Source organism: Trichoderma gamsii (assembly GCF_001481775.2).
Source record: "Trichoderma gamsii strain T6085 chromosome Unknown Scaffold_20.2, whole genome shotgun sequence".
In the NCBI taxonomy this organism is placed as follows: Eukaryota; Fungi; Ascomycota; class Sordariomycetes; order Hypocreales; family Hypocreaceae; genus Trichoderma; species Trichoderma gamsii.
Window position 1 is genome coordinate 527,210 of NW_020171357.1, and position 23,054 is coordinate 550,263.

A 23,054-nucleotide genomic window follows, 5' to 3' on the forward strand; every position below is an offset into this window, starting at 1 on the left:
CCCTACGCCCTTACGCTCTTCATGTTGGCACTGCCTCGCTCCTTCGGCCATCCTCCCTGAAGGTCTCAGTCTGTCACAGTCGCTATGCCGTGGTCCCATGCCAAGCTCTTGGTATCCGTGCAGCGGTTCGATTGGTGGCTGGGCGGGCAATCCAAATTTCAGATGCGTGTATCCACGGTTGGCGGCCGCCCGTTCACCTCATTTCCCACGACACTCGGACTCTTGCAATAATATCATGGGCGGCGGATAGGGTGGTGCCGGAGACGTGACAAGACGAGATTAAGCGCCAGTCGGGCTTTTCTTCCGAATAAGATGATACCGACTGGCACGTCTACCGCCTATTCCTCGTGGTCTAAATGTGGATTTCTGGTAGCTGACGCACGACGATGGGCCCTGTCGCGGATCTACTTGCTGTCGGGTCCGCAGAGTGTGTTAAAAAAAAAAAAGTGAGATGATCTAGCGGAGTGTATTTGTGGAGGACGGCCGTCAACATCGACTAAGCCACCGCATCGGGTCTGCTCAAAGGGCTATGTTAAGAATGCTTTGGTGCTACAAGAGTGAATAAAAGTCTCCGCGGCTCCCTCGTTTGCTCCCGTTTCTTGGCATTCGTGGTCCAAGCTGGCAACTCTCCATCTCGCGTGTTGTTCCTTTTTCTTTCTTTCTTCTTTTCGTTAGCCTATCTATCTATATACCCTCTTCATCTCCCGAGCAAGCCGATCGCTTTGCTTCCTTCCCTTCTCTTCTTCCACGTCTCCTTTCTGGGAATTGCTGGTATCTTTGTAGCTTGCCATCAGCTTTGATTGGAAACTGTATCACGTCTTTGGTACTTCATATCTTGATTGTTAGTATGAGTCGTTTGGCGGCTTTGCTCGCGGCGGCGTCGCTACTGGCACCCACCGGAGCTTCAGCAGGTACGGATCAATTCAGCTAGCACAACCACCATCACATTGCCCGTTGGAAACACAATGAGACTGTAACGTTTGTCTTGTCGCATGAAAGGGCATGTGCTGCGGACTCAAGCACTAGCACCTTGACTTGAGTTTTGATGGCCTCTTTACGAAGCCCCCAGGATGCCAAAACTTATATATGAATTCTATCCAATGAGAGATTCTTTCAGCTAACTCGGTTTGTGATATCTTCAGTTCCTCACGATATCGAATATCGTGACTTCAGTGAGCTTCCACGATCTCTCGGAAGCCGGGCCACCGATCAATCTCCCAAGGGCTATGCGCCATCTACAGTTGATTGTCCTAGCGAGCGCCCGGTGGTTCGTCTTGGCTCTACTTTGAGCCCCCAGGAGAAGGAATGGCTGCCCCGGAGACGTAATGAGACCATTGCGCCTATTCGAGCCCTTCTGGACCGCATCTCCATCCCTGGCTTCAACAGTGACAGATATCTAGCCAACGTCGAGAAGGATCCCAAGGCTTTGCCCAACATTGGCCTGGCCGTCTCTGGCGGTGGCTACCGTGCTTTGCAAAACGGAGCTGGAGCCATTGCCGCCTGGGACGCTCGATCGGCCGATGCCAACTCGACTGGTAAACTGGGCGGTCTGCTGCAGAGTGCAACCTACATTTCTGGTCTATCTGGCGGTGGATGGCTGGTTGGCAGCATCTACACAAACAACTTCTCCACGGTCCAAGGCATAATAGACGCAGGTGCCTGGCAGTTTGACGAGTCGATTCTTGCGGGTAGGTAAAAAAGTTGAAACATGTTGAAGATGAAAACTAACGAGAAATGAACAGGTCCCAAATCCGTCAGCCTGACAAGCTATTACAATGAAGTCTTTGACGATGTTGACGCCAAGGACAAGGCTGGCTTCGATCGCTCCATCACCGACTACTGGGGCCGCTTCCTCTCTTACCAGCTCGTCGACGTCGCTAGCGGTGGCCCTGGCTACACCTTCTCTTCCATTGCCGAGGACCCTGATTTCAAAAACGCAAAGGCGCCCCTTCCTTTCCTGGTCGCCGATAGTCGCCCGCCTGGAGAGACCATCATCTCCAACAACTCCACCATCTTTGACTTTAACCCCTGGGAGATGGGTTCATCCGACCCGACTCTGAATGGCTACATCCCGCTCAAGTACGCCGGCTCCAAGTTCAACAACGGCGTGCTGCCCAAGAACGAATCTTGCTTTGTGGGATTCGACAACGTCGGCTACATCATGGGCACCTCCAGTACTCTCTTCAACCAGATCATCCTATACCTCCAAAACGACAATGGCACAAACTCCATTGTTCCCAAAGGTATCCCCGATTTTGTCGTAAAGATTCTCGCTGGTGTTTTAACTGGGCTCGGAAACGACAACAATGACATTGCCGACTGGACGCCAAATCCCTTCAAGGGATGGAACAACAAGACCAACCCCTTTGCCGACAACAACCGATTGACTCTTGTGGATGGTGGCGAGGATCTGCAGAACATCCCCTACCACCCTCATCTGCTGCAGGAGCGCAAGGTTGACGTTGTGTTTTCTGTCGACTCGTCGGCCGATACCAATGGCTGGCCCGATGGTGCCTCTCCCATTGCCACCTATGAGCGTGCAGTCACCAAAATCTCCAACGGCACTGGATTCCCCTATGTCCCCGGCAGAGAGACTTTCCTCAACCTCGGGCTCAACACCAAGCCCGTCTTTTTCGGCTGCAACTCGACCAACGTGACGGACACGTCGCCCCTGATTGTCTATCTGCCCAACTACCCCTATCAATTCCAGTCCAACCTTTCGACCTTCCAGATGACGTATGCAAACGACGAGCGAAATGCCGTCATTACCAACGGCTGGGACGTTGTCACCCAGGGCAATGCGACTCGCGACTCCAACTGGCCAGTGTGTGTTGGCTGCGCCATGCTGTCCCGCAGCTTCGAGCGCACCAAGACTCCCGTGCCCGAAGCCTGCAACAAGTGCTTCCAGCAGTACTGCTGGAACGGCACGATCCAAACGGGAACACCGGCAGACTACCAACCAAGGATCTTGGACACGCCCATCAAGATTGACAGCAACATGGGAGCGAGATCTGCCAGCGGCGCAACGGTGATGATGGCGTTGGCGGCAGTCACATGTGCTGTGCTGCTCATGTAAAGCATTTGACCTTGTTTTGGATCTGGAGTTTTCTTTTTTTTTTTTTTTTTTGGCATTCCTTGGATGGATTAGAAAAAGAGATGCATAATGATATCACCCATCATGGCGATAGCGCATATAGTCGTGTACTTTTGTCACTTCTCCTTTGGTTTATGCTTTAGCCTACACATTTTTTGGTTCCGGGTCATGCAAGTAGCATATCGATTTTCACAATTTGAAACTATTTACACACTTCATTCGCTCATTCGTTTTGTGTTTGTTTGAACCCGGCTTATACGTAATGCTCTCCAACAACCTCCGTCACATGCAACGAATCTAAGAGTACACAATTTTGACATGTTTGCAACTTGTTCAACTTTTGAATTCATTAACTCCTAATTTTTCTGCTCCTATGCAAGCGGCTGGTATATTTATCCACAAAATGTTCAAATCGTAATCATCCACACATATACATTCCCATGCTCTCTTCTCCCCTCACTTATCATCTTTGACTCGTTTATGCAAGAACAGCGTCCTTGCCAGTCTTGGCGCTCTCCAGCACACCCTCAATGATCCTCAGCACATCGCGGGCCTGCTCCGCCTTGACGGGAACGTCCTCGGCCTTGCCGCTCACCAGGGCATTGGCGAACTGGCTGTAAAAGGCGCGGTACGTCTCGGGCTCGAGCTCGGGCACAGGCACCTCGCTAGCCTTGCCGGTGGCCTCGTCCACGGCCGTCAGGCTGCTGTTGTTTGTGCTCTCAACTCCATATCCGGTGTCTGTGGGCTTTCCGCCGGCGCGCAGCTGATCCTCCTGCGGGTCGAGGTTGAACTTGCGGAAGCTGCCCTTTGTGCCGCGGACCCAGTAGCGCAGCTGGCGCGTCTCGGCGCTGAGGGCGCTGATGTTGACGTTGACCAGCAGGCCGGAGTCGTAGAAGAGCTGCGCGGACACGGCGTCGGGGGTCTCGAACTCGGCTCTGCCTTCGCGCTGGTTCAGCAGGCGGCCGCGGACGGACTGGGGCAGGCCGAAGAGCACGTAGGCCTGGTCGATGAGGTGCGTGCCCAGGTCGAAGAGGGCGCTGCCGCCGCGGGAGATGCCCAGCTGGCCCTTCCAGTTGGTGGGCGCGTCGGCGCGGTAGCGGTCAAAGTGTGTGTTGAACTCGACGACGCGGCCCAGCTTGCCCTGCTCGATGAGGTGCTTGGCCAGCAGGAAATCCGCGTCCCAGCGGCGGTTCTGGTACACGCAGATGAGCTTGCCCGTCTTGTTGGAGATGTCGGCGAGCTGCTGGGCCTCGGCGGCGGTGGGCACAAAGGGCTTCTCGGTGAGGACGTGCTTGCCGGCCTCGAGGGCGCGCTTGGTCAGGTCGAAGTGGTTGTCGGGCGGCGTGGTGACGACGACGACGTCAACGTCGGGGTCGGCGATGAGGGCGAGGGCATCTGTGTAGTGCTTGAGGGCTGGGTAGTCGGCAGGGGCGGAATCGTCTGGCTTGGGGGAGCGCTGGACAATGGAGTGGAGGGCGAGGGAGGGGGTTGTGGTGATGAAGGGGATGTGGAAGACTTTGGCGGAGAGGCTGGAGAAGGTTGTGTGTTAGCTGAGTTGTTGTTGGTTGTAAGGAAATTGGTTGACTTGACTTACCCGTAGCCTACGACGCCGACGTTGAAGACTTTGCTGGCCATTGTGACGTTGTGATTTGTTGTGGGATACTAGGAGATGAGTATGGCAGAGTTGAAGATGAGCTGTAGATTTTAGATTATGGTATGTATGCTAGAGGAAGCTTAAAATGATTGAAGGAAAGATGCGTATTTATATTTCTGCAATTCGCCTCTTCTATAATACAATTACCAAGAATCTCCACTCAATCGTTCATGAATAATGCACAACCCATCACGACATCTCCTCAGCAGCCACAGAACAGAAACAATTATCAATTCGTCAGAATAAAAGAGGTCATTTCCAAAACAAAGGCAACTCTCGCCGCACTGAGGCTTTTGCTCTTACCCAGGCAAGTCCCTCCGTGGCGTGGTAAAGAACCCCCTCCAACCCCTCCTCCCCACCGTGGCATGAGTCGCTTTTGTTATGACGTTTTGGTTGGAGGGAAAATGGGGGGGTTTTCCAGGGTAGGTTTAAAGCGGTGGGTTTTATGGGCAATAAGCATACTTTTGTATAGTGGATGGGTTAAACTGCAATGGGAGATTTTAGGAGTTTCGTCGGAGTAATTGCGATTTTACGGGGCGAGTGATTCCGGAAAGGGAAAGTTTAAGAGTTTGGTGAAAGAGGCCCGTAGAAGGAGGTTTGGGAGAAGCTTCTAAACTGGTTTCGAGAACCGGTAGCAATGACTTGCAGTTTTAGTTTTCCAAGTGTCTGTAAAAAATCAAAGTTGCATTTTGTGGTTTATTACTCTAGCGTATTTCTCCTCTCTTTCAACGCTGCCATTGGCTTCATACCTTGGCATGTTATCACGAACATAGATCTTGCAACAATATCTACCACCAGCATTGAATCAGAGCTCAAGCAAAAGACAGACTGCACACTCTAATGCTTGAGAGAGCATAAACGCCGGCGCCAACAAAGAATGACAGGCGTGCCGACGAGAAGGAACCAGGGAAAAAAACCCAGCCGCGAAGCACGCTGAGCTCTCCCTGTATCACTTCAAGCTTGCAATACCTCTCTTCCACATTTCCACCTTCGTCAACCTTGGACGGGTCATGCTCCAAAAAGTAACGACGACACACGAGAAGCTCGTAAAGGCGTACCTCGGGGCCGAATTTGACGTTGTCCCCCGAAAGTGCTGATGAGCAGAAAGAGCTCGTAGAGGTATACCACTTTCCAGCGACTCCAGTGACTCGCCATCAGTGGTTCGAAAGCCATGTGCACGACGATTGCATTACCCAAGTGGTGTGAGTAAGATGAGATGTGATAAAACCTCAAAAGGCGGGAAAGGCGCAGCATTGTATTACTCAGGCGACACCAATATGAGACATCTTGACCTTGGCCAATATAAAATCCCGTGAATGTTTCACGTACTATGCCTTGTGACACATCAGTGCCTTTATTTGTACCAAATGCTACTTTCAACCTGGCTGCTTGTTTCACACCCTTCACGAACTACGTTTTGCTGCTTATTACACATATTATCAACATATGCGAGCGAATCTATCTTTTAGAAACGTTTGAACATTCGTAAATACAGTTCGCAGCTTCCAAGGAACACGTACAAAGAAAGCTGGAATTTGTAGACCAAATGTCTCACATAGACGACAGAGTATGTTTTGCATAGCTTTAGAAAGAGTTCACGACATTTGGTGATGTGAGTATCATGGCATTACTTTTCTTTAGCCGGTGGCTAATGATTGCAACATCATGACTCTAATCAGAAGATGAGAAGGAAAAGTAGCAGACGCTTACAGAGATGAAAGCGACGATGGGCCATGTTAAACTGGAGCAGTGTAAGAAGCCTTTTCCCTCGTGTTAGGTCTACCTACAAAGGGATACCTCCGAGAAGCACTCAAGTCGGCAGTCTAGACGAACGCAAATAATTTGGACCATGATAATAAAAGAAAGGTCTTGATTAAAATAATACGGGCCTTTACCAGCTTTAAAACACATTCTGAGCAGCAGGTTTAGATCTGAGTCTGACGCAATTATACTGAATTAACAACCTCTGAGTGTGGACCCTGTTGGTGATGAGGACCGGGAGATGTGAAATCTACACGGTGCTAGGTTCCATCGCCTTGTCCATCAACATCGGGGGAGGCTTCCGAGGATGAAAAGTGCCATCCCACGCGGAGAGGAACTGAATAAGAGTCGCCTCGTGATGCTTCCTTGCGAGAGCAACCATGCCGAATGCTCTTGCATTGATGCCCAGGTAGCCAAGCGGCATGCCAGCAATAGGATAGCCTAGAATAAGATCAGTAACATAATTCGATAACGATATACAGAGTTCTTACCACTTCCACTGGCATGGGAAGAGAGTCCGCTATCTGCCGGTCCAATTATTATATCTGCGTCATATTTATCGAGAATATAATCAATGCCTTCATCTCTAAAGACTTTTCGAATCTTTTCGACGTGTTCTTGGTACTGCTTCTCTGTCAAGTTTAAATCCGCGGCTTGCTCCAGAGTCTTCTGGTTCGAGTGGCCTGTATGTCAATTAGTTACCACGATGCGAGACTGGCTTTTTGACCAATAGGTGAAAGCGCACCTGGTAGGAGCTCAGCATCAGCATGCTCCCTGTTAAAGTCAATCAACTCCTGTAGGCTTTTGATCGGTGCAAACTCGAGATCATCTAGATACGCTTGAAAATCTTTGCGAAAATCCGCCACTGCAGAAGTCAGAGCTGAACTGATCTTTGTCAGAAATGATGGGTATGCTTACGCATTATCATCAGCTTGCAGCTTTTGCCATGGATAGATGCCGCTTCTGGCTTGATGAGAGGCACATTCTCGGAAAATTTTCGTGTTTTGAGCTTCAATATGTCGTATGCATCTTGAAATTTGCGATTCTAACATGGTATTAGCATCGAAAAGCACGATATCATGTGCGTGGCCTACCATTTCGGCTGTCGCACTCTCATCGGGTGCCGTATACTCTGGTGGAAATATCCAGTCCTTGTAGTCCACAGCAGCAATAGAGAATTCACTCATATATCCAGGAAGCACACTCGTATATCCACCAGCTGGATACCCAGGGGTATTCTCTTCCCTGAGAATATCTAGGAAAGCGGCGATGTCATGGGGAGTCTTGGCCATTGGTCCAGCAGAGTCCATGGTATGAGAAACCGGGATCAGTCCCTTTTGAGATATCAGGCCAATTGTCGGCTTAATTGTATAAACAGAAGCACGACCGGCCGGGCAAATCAGCGATCCATCCGTCTCTGTGCCAATACTGAGCGGTGCATATCCAGCAGCCACGACAACAGCCGACCCAGAAGAAGATCCCGAAGAAGCGAGTCAGCTTAACTGTACGCCTTTAGATGGAGAATTCTCACGCTATGGCCATCTTTCGAGTCGTTTGCGAGCACTCCGCCTTTAACATACGGCGATTGACATTGGCCGCCCAGAGCCGACCAACCGCTGGGCAAACGCTCTCCTCTACTCGCTTATTAGTGTACATCACTTGTCTTGCAGAGAATAGAGTAACCGAAAGTTGGATAGCTCCTAAAAACAGTGGTTAGTCAAATAGCTTATGGCTAGTTATGGAGGGGTTATAACTTACGCTCAAGTTCGCTTTGCCCAGGATTATCATGCCAGCAGCAATAATCTGCCAAAAGCGAGAAACTGACGCTGCAAAAAGTGTTGGTAGAATCATACCTTGTCCACCAAACGAGCGTTTTCACGTGGTCGAGCATCTTCGAGCGCCAAACTTCCAGAAGTGCTTTTCATGTCAAGCTCGGGATGCGTATTGATATTGTCCTAATCAGAAGTAAAATGTCAGGCATCAGCTTCTTAGGAAGTCCAATGAATAAAATGGGGCACTTCACCTTCAGAATGACTGGGATACCGTGAAGTCTGCTTCTGACTTTACCAGCCGCTCTCTCTTTATCCAAAGCCACCGCAATCTTTTGAAGCGCCTCTCTTGACGGCATAGTGAGCATACCGTGAAGATAGTCGTCATGGCGCTGAATTTGATCCAGATAAATGTTGACGAGATGAGTACTCTTGATTGAGCCCTTTTCCAACAAGTCTTGCAACGTTTAAGTGTCGACGGTCAAGACGTCAACGTGAGGGACGATCATGTTCAATTCTATGCGTGGCTCTGCAGCAAACAGCTACTCAGGGCGAAGGAGTCAAAGAAAGCAAAAGATTGCGCAGAGAACTGAACAGAAACAGGTTCCCTCGATTGTGAGGGCGACAGTTGAACAAAATGAGAAGGAGATGGTTCAAGCGTTTTAGCTGCAGGTATGCTAAACCAACTCTGCGTGCCATCGTCGACGTTGGTGGCCAACGCACAGAGCCATTCAGAGAACCCTAATAGTCATCTGATGCAGGTCGCGGTGTTGTATCTCCAATTCGTGAGCACAGGCTATGGCACACTCAGCCGTGGCTGTCTGCTTTGCATAGACGAATAGATCGGCAGTATTATCTATCTGTCCGGTACCCATACACATGCTTCTCTTGCGGTGAAAAACGAATAATTTTCGACATTTTGACGCCGCCGACGATGGGGACCATGTCGAATTTTACACGGTGATATAAAGTACTCTTCTTAATGCGGGTGCTTGGAGCTACAACTTGGTGATAGGAATCTGCTTCGCGGGGAACGTTGCGAGGGTTCGTCTGGCAACTTTGAGGTGATGGCGAAGAAAGATGAATGATGGTGGACTGGTGATGCTGTGTTTGGACATTCTTGACCCAAGACATCTTTGCGAGTTGAGCCAAGTTTACCGGCGGGAGCCTCTCTCACTCCTCGATTCCCCAAGTATTGTATAATTCGATCGGATAACTATACCTCCAGGTGCCAAGGGGATTTGCCTCTTTACGAACAACACCATCCTTACCGAGACGAGGACGGAGCTCCATAGGCAGCTGCCCACAATAGATCCATTCTAGCTTTGGGAAAACTTCAGCGTACGCCTCAGCCTGCGCTAGCATGCGATTTCTATGGGCTCTTTCCCAGATGCACACCCTCGTAGATGTATTGGGGCATAGACGGCGAAAGCCCCAAATGTTGTTTTGCACAGTCATGGTGTATATAAGTTCATGATGGCCCTCTTCAGTTATCTCAGTGGGTTCGCACCAATAGTCTTCCTCGGTAACAAGATATGGTCGTGCTTTTGCATCCTGGAAATCCGAATTGATAACAGTCCTCTCATCGTAAAATCGAGCCGGGAGGATGTGCTGTAGCTTAGAACGGTAATACGTATCGTGGAGCAAGGTTAGCTTCTTGAGTCGAAACAAGCCTTTCAATTGACGTCGTAGCTTGCCATGATCAATCAGCCAGTTGTATTTCCATATGGTATTGCGGCCAACACGCAGGATGAGCTGCTCGAGCGAGTCAATTGTGCCAAGTGCCGCCAGTGATGGATCAGAAATGTCATCTTCATATACATTAACGACCAAGGTCTGCAGATATCGCAGAAGCTCGCAAGTTTTGGGACTCTTTGTAATCAGATCGAGAGACGTTCCGGGTATTTCAAGATGCCTCAATGAAGGACCCAGAAATGTCAAGAATAGTTTGGGTTCAAAATTTGCGTGGCTCAATTTAAGACTCCGTAGATTAGGGAATTCGAGATTTTCACTGTCTAAAGACAGCTTGACGGCACTTCCTAAGACCAACTTGTGTGACCAATTCAGAGACTCAAGCGTAGAGGAGCAGCGTCGAAAGAGCGTATTAAGAAAAGCAGAGGTGGAGTCAATCCTCGCTATCGCTACAGGGTTGCCCAAAGTTGGATCTAGATCGGGCTCCCGAAGATAATCGAATTTTATGTCGAGATCAAGAAAACGAATGTCCCACTGGGTGAGGGCCGGAGACGGTCTCCCGAGCCAAGGTTTTATTATTCCTATTAGTTCCAGCTTAAAATGCTTAGCAGAACAGTGAGAGATGGCCTCAATAAAGTCGTTGTCTAATCCAGCCTGATCCTCCCAAACAAGCACATCAAGATTGGGCAGTTTGGAGGCAATCACGCTGAAGAAGAGATTTTTATACCGCTTCCGAGACTCACGGCCCGACGAGGCCCACCCCCAGTCAGGTGCAAAGGTAACTTTGCGCACCCAAACGCTAATAGGCAATAGAAGATTCGACCCGTCCCTGTCATCCATGTGCCTGAAAAGCTTGCGTGACCGAGGACTATGGCTGAAACGAATCTCCTTGAACTGGCGCTGAAGAGCGAGTTCCCGACAGCGTCTATTTACGAGTGCGAGGGAAGGCAGATTCTTTTTGTCGTCCTCAAGCAAGTCAATAATCAGGTCTTGTAACTCAGCAGGTAGCTGAAGGAGCATGGGTCGAGATTGACGCTGGCGGCCTTGCCTTACGGCATCGAGCTGAAGACTCCCAAACTTGGGCGACCTTTTCCAACCTTTGCTACGTTTACTTCTGACATGGAAGCTAAATCGAAATCTCTGAAGCCGAGAAAACCTCTTCATGGTAAAGGCCTGTCGATAAGACGCAACAAAGATGCCACACAAAAAAAAAAAAAGAGGGCAATGAATCGAGGGTGATCGAGTGATGAAGATTGAAAAAAGAGTGAGTTTCAGCGCAAACAAGGTTGATCCTAACTCAAAGTTAAAACCCTCGAGCACTTTGAATACACCAGCTTCCAGCTTCATATAAGGGAAAAAACAATCACCCAGCCTTTGGTTTAGCACGCGAGTGAAACCTAAGAGCAGAGCGAGAAAGCTGCTAAAGTTCCTCTAACCTACGCCATACCTGAACCAATCTGAGCCGACATTGAACATCACACAGCCTCGAGCTGAGAGAGCAGATGACCTCATGGCCATCATTTTTTATTTTTTTTAGTTTGAGCGCATAATATCATCTCTCGGCTGCACATTGTCTATCTTGGAGGTTGCTATGCTTGAATGGAAGTAGATCGGCTCATAAATGAACAGAGCGAGCTCAGGAAGCAGTCTATTTAATATTCGATAAGTGAACAGATTCAGCACAAAGAAATGTGGAGTAGTCCATTAAACATATAATATCAACGAACTATGACTAAACACATTAGAGTATGAAAATTCTTTGTGCTAGATGCCCAAAGTACATGGATTTTTCACAATTACACGCTCAACAGTTTCTCTTCATCGACACAGCCAAAGATCATACGCAGACTTCATTTCAACTATAGACGTATGATTATATTTAACGTCGACTAAGCTAAATAGATACGAGTACAAGTATACCGCAGTTGAGTATTTACTAGTAGTTTCTAGATGTTCTAGTGCAATCCTTAAATACTCTACATACATGTAGGCAGTGGCATCGACCGTAACGTCCAGGTTGAAGATGCGCACGACGATCCACCACTTACACCATTTACCTTTCTTTCCGCCTCTTGCAACATCGATTCAAAAAGACTGTATCCACATTCACAGCGAAGCCACCCATTTACCAACGTAGCTTTATTCTCAACCAGAAAATGCCACGATTCAATATCATGCATTTCAACAACTCATCAGCACCACCCAGGTCAAGGGTAGGCATACACATCACACCACAGGTAGCACAATCCAATACAACAGTACTCACCCGAATCAAGCAACTCCAAAACAGTAATTTGCTCTCTCTCTACCCGATACGTCTGCCAAGCCAATATCTCACAAAAGCAAAACAAGAGCCGCAGCAAGTACATCCACCCTTACATACAATGTATCAAGAGAAGCCTAGCGCATGACTGACAGCCAGCAGTCAAAACCATTACATTCATACTTGTACATCAGATCTTCTTACGAGATAGGATGATCAACTAAGTTTTATATAGATCCAAGAGATGGGATATTTACAGAAACATTCGCTCACACTACGGCAGTCACACGTACTGACGCAGGTCAAAGCGCCTGCCACAAAACACACTCCGTGCTCTGCATACACGTATACAGCACAACCCTGTCCTCTATTGTTTCAGACACGCATGTCTAAGCCTACAAGGTTCGCCACCCACGAGCCTATATTTCCGAGGCGCAAAATCCCCTTTGCGGAGCCTCGTCAGTGAAGGACTGATGGGGTTTCAGCTCTGCGTCAATTGTGCTTACATACACGCGCACACATACACCCACGCTATTCAGCTTGAACGTATTCGGGAGAAAGATAGTCACCTCGATAGTAGATCGGACCATACACAAAGCAGGTATATACTTATACCACAACTTCAAAGTGGACATCCATGCGTAGGTCTCAATACAACCACACCAATGTGCTGACACATTTCGTGACACCTCTGGTCATGACCATATCCATGACGCAAGGGAAGTCGCAAAAGGTCTCAAGTATTCAGATACTGAGACAGCATTACTGCCTCGGAGTGCGGCAAAAGTGACACTCCCGAGCCAGAAATAAAGTTCCCGAGCGAGATTGACGGTCTCACCATCGATTATCGATGAGGCAAAGCAGACGAGTACGTATAGGTACCTGCTTTGTCTCGGATCGCAAGACAAGCATCGCCTGACAGTAGCCTCAGTGGCGGTTGCTCACATGCGTCCCGCGCGATAACTCAGACAAAGGGAGAGACGATCCGCAAAAGTTATCCGGGGCTGTGGCCTTGAGGCCCTCCGAAAAGAATACCTTTGTACAAAATTCCGTACAGGTACAGTACTGTAGGAGCTGCAGCCGTCTTCAGCTGTGGCTTGTTTGCCACCTGCAACGTGCCAGAGCAAACCGACGTCCCGTCCATCAAAACTCAGGAGAGCTGAGAGCAACCCAATTTCCCAGCGTGCGCCATCGCATGCAAGGGCGGGAAAACATGATGGATGGACACTGCAAGCCATCGATATCCCGCGCCGACTGATGATCTATCAGAGTGTCAAGACGCTATTGAACCGCGTAAACACATTGGTTCCAGCACACGCAGGGAGACATTGCTCCCCCGGTAAAGCCAAAAAGTCCAGCTCGTAATTGTCCTTTTGCCTTTGTCTCAGGACAGGCGGCTAAAGGGCGAACCTGCTGGGACTTCGTATTCCCACATCCCGCCCTGCATGTCCAAAGCCAGTCTATAAATGTCTCGAACTTTGTGGAAAGCCAGCATGCAGACTCTGCAGCCTACTACGCACGGACGGCGATGAAAAGTATGAAGTCTAGTCGTATCGTTGGTAGGATTGCAGTAGATGTGCTGGTATCCGTCACTAGTAAGCTAATGGTTGCAGCTGAATTATCTGAAGGAAGTCGATTCATCTCCTAGGCGCTTCAAGATAGGAAAGAGTTGGAGTATATCCGTAGACTCAGCCGCGAAGTATAGACTGTCGATCCTATTTCCACGACATACACGGCAGAAACGTCTCAATCATCTCTTCCCTTGCACGGAAACCCGTACTATAAAGCGTAGTGCAAGTCATATCCGGGCTTTGTACAAGCCAGAAATTGGAATTGAGGCACAGCACAATTAGTGCGCTCCACAAGAAGCTTCTTCCTCAAGCAGCCACTGGGGCCGTGCCGTCCGGTCCCACAAGACAGCCCAGGATATCGCTGGCTCGCAGTTTCTGCGGCGGCCAACTGCAACTTCCAAAGGCGGCCTGCATCAAGTAGAGCACGTTCAATCTCCGAGCGCGTAGTGGCAGTCTCGTAGTGGTTGCCGGCAGTGCATCACGATGAAATAACCTTTCGGCTTAACAGCGCTGTAATTTGGGATAATAATAGCATCCAATGCGAGGGAAGAACCTTTAATCAAGAGTCCAAGACAGATTGTTCCAAATGCTGCAAGGACAGCAACGTTCCCCAAGACAAGCTCCGGCCACATGTACTTGTAGGCAACGCATAGCACTTTTGCGTCTCGTAAGATTAGGAAACTACTGCAGCTACGGCTGCTGTAGAACCTTGTATTAGTGAGATCGGGAAATAGGACCAACAGTCTGTAGCATCAGACTCTCGTAATAAGCACAGGGGGTGGTACCTCACGGCGTAGACTCGGTCGCTCGCCGTAGCAGAAGAATCCCTTCAAACTGCCCCTAGATGCATGCCTCCATCGTCTCTGGATCTTAATTGAGCAAACAGTTGGCTTGGCTCACCCGGAGCGAGGCCCGATAGTGGTCTGATTTTTGATAATGCTGGCTTTATAACGGAGCACCGTAGCATTACTTCATCACGTATAGCAGATTATGTAGGGTCCCTTAGGCACGGCATCTCTGCCAGATTTCGCTTGGAGCATGTCCATCGGCTGTTCTTTTGATCTGGGCACTGGCCAGCTCGATGGCAGAGCAAGGGGTTCAAGCAAGTCACGACTGCCCACCAGCCTGTACCATGGGCGTGGCCTCATGGCAGGCTGGTCGCTTTTCGTCCGTGGCATTCTCGCCCACGGAAGTCCTCCGTCGATCTGACTAGCACTGGCTGGACGGGGCCCGCCAATACTATTCATCTCAGTCCATTCTGGGTCTATATGCACGCGGCAGGAGAGCATAATTTGGATCAGATTACGATCGGAGTCCGACTATGCTTTTCGAGATCACTTTCGAACGGCATAGAGATTGGTGGCGTGTTTTGGTTGGTTGTCGCCCCTATTACCGGCAGCCAGAAAAAAAGACCCTTTGCAAGAGGACCAATACAATCACATGGCTGACGGATTTGCGTGCACGCCATTGACCTCGGCTCGGCGCGCCCAGGGAAGAGAGAAGCTGGTCCCAACAGGCCTAGTTGAGGGCAAGGCATGACGGCCAAGGAATAGACAAGCAAGCAAGCAAGCAAAACCTTGGTTGGCCAGCAGCTGCAGCCAAGCGCGTTTTCGGCACGCATATTGGCATATTAGTCGTCGTACAGACAGACACTTTTCTGCTCTTGGGCAGGGCTAGAGCAGACTAGCCGATGGGCCGTGGGCCATATGGAGATCCCATCGGATCAGGCGCCTGGGATAAGCAATTGGCGTCAGGGGGTTTGCTGCGGGGGAAATTGCGTTGTCGAGAAGCGATGGCCGAGCGATTCAGGCAGGCCGCTGAAGCGCCCATTCCCCGGACTTTTGTGACCGATTCGCTCGGTTGTCAAGCTTCCAAGGATGGCGATGCCTGTCGTATACAAGGGCCCAGGGGGGGCGAAAGAAGAACTTTTCGCAAGCACGGACAGCGCACCTTGTGTCGACGGATTGGAAGCGGAATGGCTGGCGGCGACGCTGCTAGTCTTTGAGAACCTCACGCCACTCGTCCCGGTCGACGCTCTGGGTAAAGAGCAGCAGAGCTAGCCAAGCACCGGCGATGCTCAGCTCATGTGCCGCTCTTGTTCCTGCGTTGGGAGTTTTTGCCATGGACGAATCCTCTTCATGAATCCAATTCCGTCGCCTCTGAGTCAAGAATCCTGTCTGGTGGAGCACAATGTCATTCCAAGCCTGGAAGCTATCAATTGTTCGCCGCCTTTGCCCTTTGGCTTCTCGAACGCACGAGGAAGCTTTCAACGCCTATAGCTTTGTTGGCTGGGCTTGGACCGGGGACTCTTTGTAGTGTGTCCCGACGTCTGACGGTCGCCATCAAGGAACAAGGCCGTAGTACCTGGCAATGCTAGCAGAGGTCGCACAGACATCGTACAGTAATCCTCGATTTCCCCGCAGGTTCATAGTACCTGGTACGCCATTCAATAAAACAGGCTGAAGAAGCTGGGCCATCGAGTGTGTCTGCCTGCAGAATCGAGCAAGGCGCATAGCTAGCATGGTGCTTAGTAAGGCGTAGCCTGCTGCTCCGAATTCAAGTTGGCAAAATCCAGAAAGGCACACATGACGGCGTCGCATGGGCAAACAGAGGGAAAAAGCGCTCCATGACATGATGCTGACGAAAGGTGATAGAATTTGGGATCGGCTCAAAAGTTGAGATCCGCATTCTGCGCATAAGGTACCTGCCCTGGACGCTGGCGGTGGGGAACAGCAGCTACAGCTATGCCCAGGCAGGTTATGGCGGCCGAGACAGGGCCAGGAGCGCTGTAGCGTTTTGCCACGGACGGTCGGGCGCTGAAGGCGACGTTGGAGCTGCTGGAATTGAGCATCGAGGCCTGTAGCCAGGTTGCAGGCTGCTCAATGCTTGCCCCCCAGCCAGTAAATCGGCCGAGCCTGACCCGACGTACTCTATCAACGTGTGTCTACACGCCTGTACTCTCGTATGCTGCACCGACGTCCTTTTCTTGCATACAGTATACGGATTTGCACGCTTTGAAACACAGGCGCCGCGTGGGAATATCACACTGGCAAGCATAATGTCCGTGTTAGTTGGTTCGCCAACACCACATCACTGATGCTAGCCAGAGTCACAGCGTTGCAGTCCCAGCCACAGCCACAGCAGGTTTCAATGCAAGGTTACGTCTGGTGCGCTTTTTTGCGACCCATCCATCCCACACCACCCAAGAGGGCAGAATAGCGGCCGCACCACGAAGAATTGCCCCAGGCAACGCTGGCCAACCACGATTGCCATTCAAAACCCCAGATCTGCGCGCAGAAAAGGCAGAATATGAAGGGAAAAAAAAGGGGGAGGCGGCTGGGCCAATAGTGTACCGCGGTGTATAGTCTGCTTGCGGTTTGCGCTCTCTCTGCTTGCATCCGCGAGGCAATAGACCTGCTAATGGCAATGGATCTGGTGAATCAAATCGACTACCAGACTTTTTGCCTTTGCAATTTCCGGCGGCGAGGCCAATGGGACGGAGCAGTGGCCTGTCGGGTCATGGTGCGGCATCTCCGCGCTCGTTTAGCTGGTCAAAGACAGGGGGTCAGTAGCTATTCGAGCCGGATGTCCAGCTCAAGCATACATACAACGACTGTGTACGCATCAATATGAATGAATTCACATGTCTGTTGCTGCTGTAAACCATCGAGGTCAGCAGGACGTGCATGTACCAAGTAGGCAGTACATCGCAAAGGCGGATTGACGGCAGCGTCCAGCCGTACCTGCAACCAAGCCAAGAGACTCCCGAGGCTGCAAAAGAGGTAGAGACTAACCATCACCATCGCCCAAATGCTCGTCGATCGCTGCTTTGCCCGGCTCGGCCGTGTGTAGCACATCTGGTTAGATCGGCGCCTATCCCTGTTTCCGGCCATGGGTCGCTCCAACGGGCTGCTCCACCGCCGCCGGAGCCACGCCTGCAACAGCGTCTGCCTGGCCACGAGGTAGCAGAGACGGTGGCGCACGCGCAAGAGATGCTGAGAGTATTAAGTACTGTCTACCAAGAGCAGCTAGACTTGATCCCCTGGCGATGGCCCGTCGGTATAGTCCACTGGGAGCTGGCGAGAGCCTCTGTGGCTTTTTCTTGCCGCTGCTTGGGGAAGGCTGTTACTAAGGTTGTTACTGGAAATAGTGTAGCCGCGCTTCGTTTTGCCTCTCGTACCTGTATGAGCATGTGTCTGGCGCCAGAGCTACTCGCAATTCTCGTATCCGTGACTCTGGCTGTTCCTCGGCGATGATGAAGTCTGGCTGTCGGGCCTCTTCGCTGCTGTACCCAACACCTCTGCGTCGAGTATCGAGTACAGAACCCAAACCCCATTCGACTCCATCGCACCTCGTCTCTAGTGCTATTCAGCAACCCTGCTGTCTCTCTCTATTCGCCCTCTCGGCCCAATTTTTCTCTTTCATTTGCAACCCCCGGCCCGACGATCGAAATGGGGGGGTGTGCGCGACCCCAGCTGAGACCTTGGCTAGCAGCGTTGCACGAAGCTATTCCGTCGGGGCCAAGTGACTTTTGCTCGCAGTAAGCCAGGAGCAGGGAAGGGAACTTGGAAGGCGTGGTTATGATTGATGGGATGGGTGGATGGATGGAAGGATGGATCAACGGGGCATCGGGGAGCAAGAAGCTGCCACTCCAGAAATTACCGTAGCTGCTGCTGGTTGCTAGTGGACAGGCACGCCAACAGCTCCTGCGTCTGTCGATAGGTACATAAAGGGCTTTCATCCACCTCGTCTGCCCTTTTTCCCTTTTCCTCCTTTTCCCTTCTCTATCCACTCGCTCGCTTTCAAGTCCAGCCACATTCGTTGTTGCTCAACAAAAACCCAAAAAAACCAAAACATTAGCCCCTAATTAATTCCCCCGGAATCCAAATCCTCTAATACCGTCAACATGAAGGCCGCCACCGTTCTCGCTGTTGCTTTTGCCGCTCTGGCCCAGGCCCAGACCCGCGCTGATATCCCCAGCTGCGCTCTGCCCTGCCTCGACGATGCCGTCAAGGCCAACACCAAGTGTTCTACCACCGACTACGCCTGTATCTGCAAGGACTTCAGCGCTGTCCAGACCGCTGCCACCTCTTGCGTCATCTCCAAGTGTGGTGCTGATGTTGCCCTGAGTATGTTCTTCTGGCACGGACTGTCTTGATGGGAACACGATTTCATCTAACAATGACTACAGACAAGGTTCTTCCCGCCACTCAGGCTCTCTGCGCCAACCCTGGCTCCGGCTCCTCTGCTGCTGGCTCTTCTGCTGCTGGCACCACCGCCGCTCCCACCAGCGCTGCCCAGACCTCTGCTGCCGCCAGCTCTGCTCCCGCCAGCTCTGCCCCCGCCAGCTCTGCCCCCGTCAGCTCTGCCCCTGCCAGCTCTGCTCCCGCCTCTTCTGTTCCCGCCGGCACTGGTGTTTCCACCACTGTCATCACCAGCGTCACTCCCGTTGGCACCGGTGTTCCCCCCGCTGGCAACCGAACCACCACCGCCCCCACCAGCGCTCCTACCGGTGCTGCTTCTGCTCTCCTGCCCGGCCTTGCCATGCTCGCCCTCGGTGCCCTTGCCCTGTAAGGGATTTGAAAACTCAAAGATACCCAAAGGCGAGATGTCACGAATGGAGACGAGGTATGGGATGGGAGGAATCAGAATGGAATGGAATTGGAACAGTTAGTGCGCTGGAAAGGCTTTATGGTGTTATGAACTACGAGCTGGACCCTAAACGACATATGTTGTTGGATTTGGATCATCCGCCCCCTTGCGGGCGTGTAATACACAAAATATAACCAGTTTACTGGCTTTAATGCTAATGTCTGCGGACGAATTTTATTTTTTCAATTTGGTTCTCTTAAAGTGACTGTATTCCAATCGTGATTCCGTTGTAATATTTGATTGCTTTCCAAGGCTATAGCAACTCCCATTTGTCTGCTCTAGCTGTGACGGAGACCAAACAGTGGCCTATAGCCAAGACTCTTGGAGCCCATCTGCTAGTCCCATCCATGGTGCCAAAGCCCAGGTAGCCTGTAAGTACTTGAATGTAGCAGTCAACAAAGAGCCTGGAACACTCAGAATCATACAATACAAGGTGGTTGGAGGACCCGCCATATCCGAGCTTCCGTTTGCGACAGCGAGTCGTGACTAAGAGAAAAGGGGCCCTGGTCTGGAAAATCCTAAGCGTAGCAGTTGACGCTGGCAATTGATGCTACAGAAACAGACTGTAAGTACATTGTATATAGAGGAGCTTGCTGGGCTGGGCGGATATCCGGTGGCTCCGCTGGTTGGGACGGCGTGGCTGGGATTTTGGGTGTCAATTATTTGATGCTGCGGTTGATGTTTTGGATTTACTCTCTTTGTTTGGGTCTATGTGTGTATACTGAATGTTTGCCTTTTTCGATGTAACAGACTTCTTCTTGACTAATCTTGTTTCTTTTCATGTCAGACGATGGGAGCAGGATGATTTTTTTCCCCCAGTGGAGTTGACAAAGAGGAGTGAAGACTGGTGGAGAACTAGAGTGGATTGAACTGGACTGGGAGCTACTTATAGTACAAGTATACATTGCTACAGAAAAGTTGAAGCGAGGACTGGGGCTAGAAGCGGGAAGAAAAATGGGAAGATGGATGGAGCTGTTGGAGCTTCTTATTTTTTTTTTTTTTGGTCCCCAATGCAACGGTTGCTTTGCTGCGATGAAGAAATCGAGTGGTGTGAGTTGCAGCCACGTAATCGGCCAACGACTAGACACCTCAAAAGATGACAGGTACTTGGAGCCTGTTACGTGTATTGAGGCAGAATAAAAAAAGAAAACAAAGTTGGAATTAGGCTTGTTCTGCGTTTTACTGGGCGTGGCACCACTTGGCTGCGGTTTTTTGCGGTGTTTGTTAGAGCTATGCTTAATGCGGGAGGACGGGACGGAGATGGCAACTCTGTTTTTGTGGTGGCTCAGGTTCCTGGTCCCAGTGAGAGTGTGTACGGAGGTAGTTGTGGAAGGAGGAGAAGAATTGGTGTTGTTGTTGTTGCTGTACGGAGTACTGGCATCGCCATTGTTATGAAGAAGGTGGTTGGCATAGACAGAAGTACAGAGAACTGGGTGACCTGTAGGGGAGGTTGGTGGTGGTCATTGTGCAGGGCGCTAAGGCGGGATTTTGAGGTACGAGATGCAACGCGGTGCGGAGCGTCGCGTCTAAGAATTTTGGTGTGGGTGTGTGTGTGTGAATGTGTGAAGCTTACTGTACTTGTTGCTGGATGTATTGATGGCTATTGAAGCGGGTGACTGATGGATTGGAGACTGTTGGCTCAGGCTGCAGGTCACTTACATGTTGATGGACGGCGTGATGATTTTTTCTCTGCTGCGTGTAATGCCTAATACGGATATATGGCCACGGAAGATGCTGGTGCCAAACCGATACCTTGACTTGGAGACGACAAGCCGTATTACATGCATCGCAGCTCCAATTCACGTCAGCCCAAATCACAACACCATCACCACCGCAAAGAGACTCCCCAGCGTCGCATGCTCATGAAAATCCGGGGCAACATGACTCCATCACGGCTACACAAGATCAATAGCAGCAACAGGATGAACAGCAGAAACGAGGACACAGCTCTATACACACACAATCGCATACGTACTCTGCACTCACACCAAATCCCTCTAGCGGCCTCTCTGCAAGCCAAGTTTTCTTGCTCTGTGGCTTGAGCGAGAAGAGCGAGTTTAGCCACATTGGACTTTTGGTAGGGTGGCATTCCTTCGTATCGGCGAAGGAACTAATGAGTCTTTTCTACTTCCTTTTTTTCTTAAAATAGGATTTGAGGGGAAGAGATGAACGGACGCGAAGGAGGTAGATGCTGGCGTGTGGCAGACCAAGTTGTAAATGCTCTTTTGAACTGCACAACGGCCAATTCACCACAATTGCGGCCCAATTCGCTGCCTCTTCTTCAAATCTGTCTCAATAGCGCAAAATCCTCTTTTCTTTTCTCACCGCTCCCCCCTCCGCTGAAATCGTGCACAAAGGAACTGAAGCAGCGAGACGCTATACGAGGTACAAAAGGCGGTACCGCAGTCGTGCCCTTTTAGTGCCTCTAGCTCTGGTGTGGAGGGGTGGAGATTTGGGTGCGTTATGACGCCTCTTTATGGGGACCCCGGTACGTACCTGCAAGTAGCGCCTCGAGCTTCTTTCTCTTAGCGCAGGATTTTTGGAACTCGTGTGTGTTTTGTTAGTTCATCGTGCATAAGGTGCTGGATCCTGCAGTGGCTGGTGCATGAAAGGCTGTGTGTGAGAAGATGTGTGTGTGGCAGTGACAGTCAGTGACAGCAGAGCAACAAGTTGAAGCAAAGGAAAAGGTGTAGTCTACCTACCTAGTATGTTCTCGAGTACTAAAGGTGTTTTTGAGAGGATGCTCTTGGTGCAAGCTACATCACGTTTTCTGCACGAATATGATAGCGTCCATTCCACAGACAAAAAGCACCAATACGTCGCCCTCTCCCAAAGACGGAACCTGAACCATACACCTGGGAAAAAAAAAAAAGTCAAGAGCAGAACAGCCAGAATAAACATAAAAATTAGAAAAGAGAAAAAAAAAACTTCAATCCTAGCAAACGATTGCCCGTTCCGGCCATCCCACCCTCAGGGACTCCCCGTGAAAGATGACGTTTGGGGCGCAACCTCTCACGCAGCCAATCACGGCCGAGAAACGGGGCTTATACACAGAACGACACAACCACGAAGATGCCAAGTTCGTGAATAGCATAAACTTTGGCAAACTTCTTTTCCACGCCCCGGTAGAGTGAGCATTCTCGATAACCCTACTTCCTTCGGACATTTATGTCAAAAACGTCAAACGTCACTGTCAAAAGTGTCAGTTGTCTAAATGAAGCGTCAAAAAAAGTCATGTCATGATCGACAACGCTTGCCTACCTGCAGGGTCCGCCTGACTACACCACGAATCAGGGAATTAATTGCCGTGATGCAGAATTCCGGTTTCCCCATGGTATCTGCCCGGAGTGTGTACTCGTTGTGTAAAGTCGATCAAATAAATGCATGCTGAGATATTTCCCCCCGTGCGAGCCATTGTGCAATGTCAGCACAGCACGTGTGAGATGAGAAACTCCACGATGAAGACTGAAAAACGTGTTTGCCAAGATGTCAGATCCAGGGAACTGGGATTCAGTAAAGACGATCGTGACGTCAGAGGCTATCACCATTGTAGTTCTCAACGATGGTTGATGGCCTCGCATGCTCACGCACCTCTCTT

The 23,054-nt window shown here is 50.4% G+C and overlaps 4 protein-coding genes across 4 annotated transcripts; 2 read left to right on the forward strand and 2 right to left on the reverse strand.

Annotated features, from left to right (window-relative positions):
* Window positions 1-847: 847 nt before the first annotated feature.
* On the forward strand, window positions 848-3,076 carry TGAM01_v206175 (lysophospholipase; the record flags this gene model as incomplete). Its single annotated transcript, XM_018802574.1, has 3 exons — window positions 848-911; window positions 1,143-1,688; window positions 1,743-3,076. 3 exons carry the CDS (start codon window positions 848-850, stop codon window positions 3,074-3,076), a joined length of 1,944 nt encoding a protein of 647 aa, XP_018664081.1.
* A 496-nt stretch (window positions 3,077-3,572) lies between these two features.
* On the reverse strand, window positions 3,573-4,729 carry TGAM01_v206176 (hypothetical protein; the record flags this gene model as incomplete). Its single annotated transcript, XM_018802573.1, has 2 exons — window positions 3,573-4,623; window positions 4,689-4,729. The coding sequence occupies 2 exons, from the start codon at window positions 4,727-4,729 to the stop codon at window positions 3,573-3,575; spliced, it is 1,092 nt and encodes a 363-aa protein (XP_018664080.1).
* Window positions 4,730-6,759: 2,030 nt separating this feature from the next.
* Window positions 6,760-11,134, reverse strand: TGAM01_v206177 (hypothetical protein; the record flags this gene model as incomplete). The annotated part of the gene is made up of 11 exons (XM_024549812.1): window positions 6,760-6,950; window positions 7,001-7,192; window positions 7,255-7,374; window positions 7,428-7,554; window positions 7,604-7,937; window positions 8,090-8,143; window positions 8,193-8,209; window positions 8,268-8,312; window positions 8,363-8,464; window positions 8,533-8,735; window positions 9,550-11,134. The coding sequence occupies 11 exons, from the start codon at window positions 11,132-11,134 to the stop codon at window positions 6,760-6,762; spliced, it is 2,970 nt and encodes a 989-aa protein (XP_024405474.1).
* Window positions 11,135-18,710: 7,576 nt separating this feature from the next.
* TGAM01_v206178 (hypothetical protein) lies at window positions 18,711-19,378 on the forward strand (the record flags this gene model as incomplete). The annotated part of the gene is made up of 2 exons (XM_018802571.1): window positions 18,711-18,933; window positions 18,996-19,378. 2 exons carry the CDS (start codon window positions 18,711-18,713, stop codon window positions 19,376-19,378), a joined length of 606 nt encoding a protein of 201 aa, XP_018664078.1.
* Between the last annotated feature and the right edge of the window lie 3,676 nt (window positions 19,379-23,054).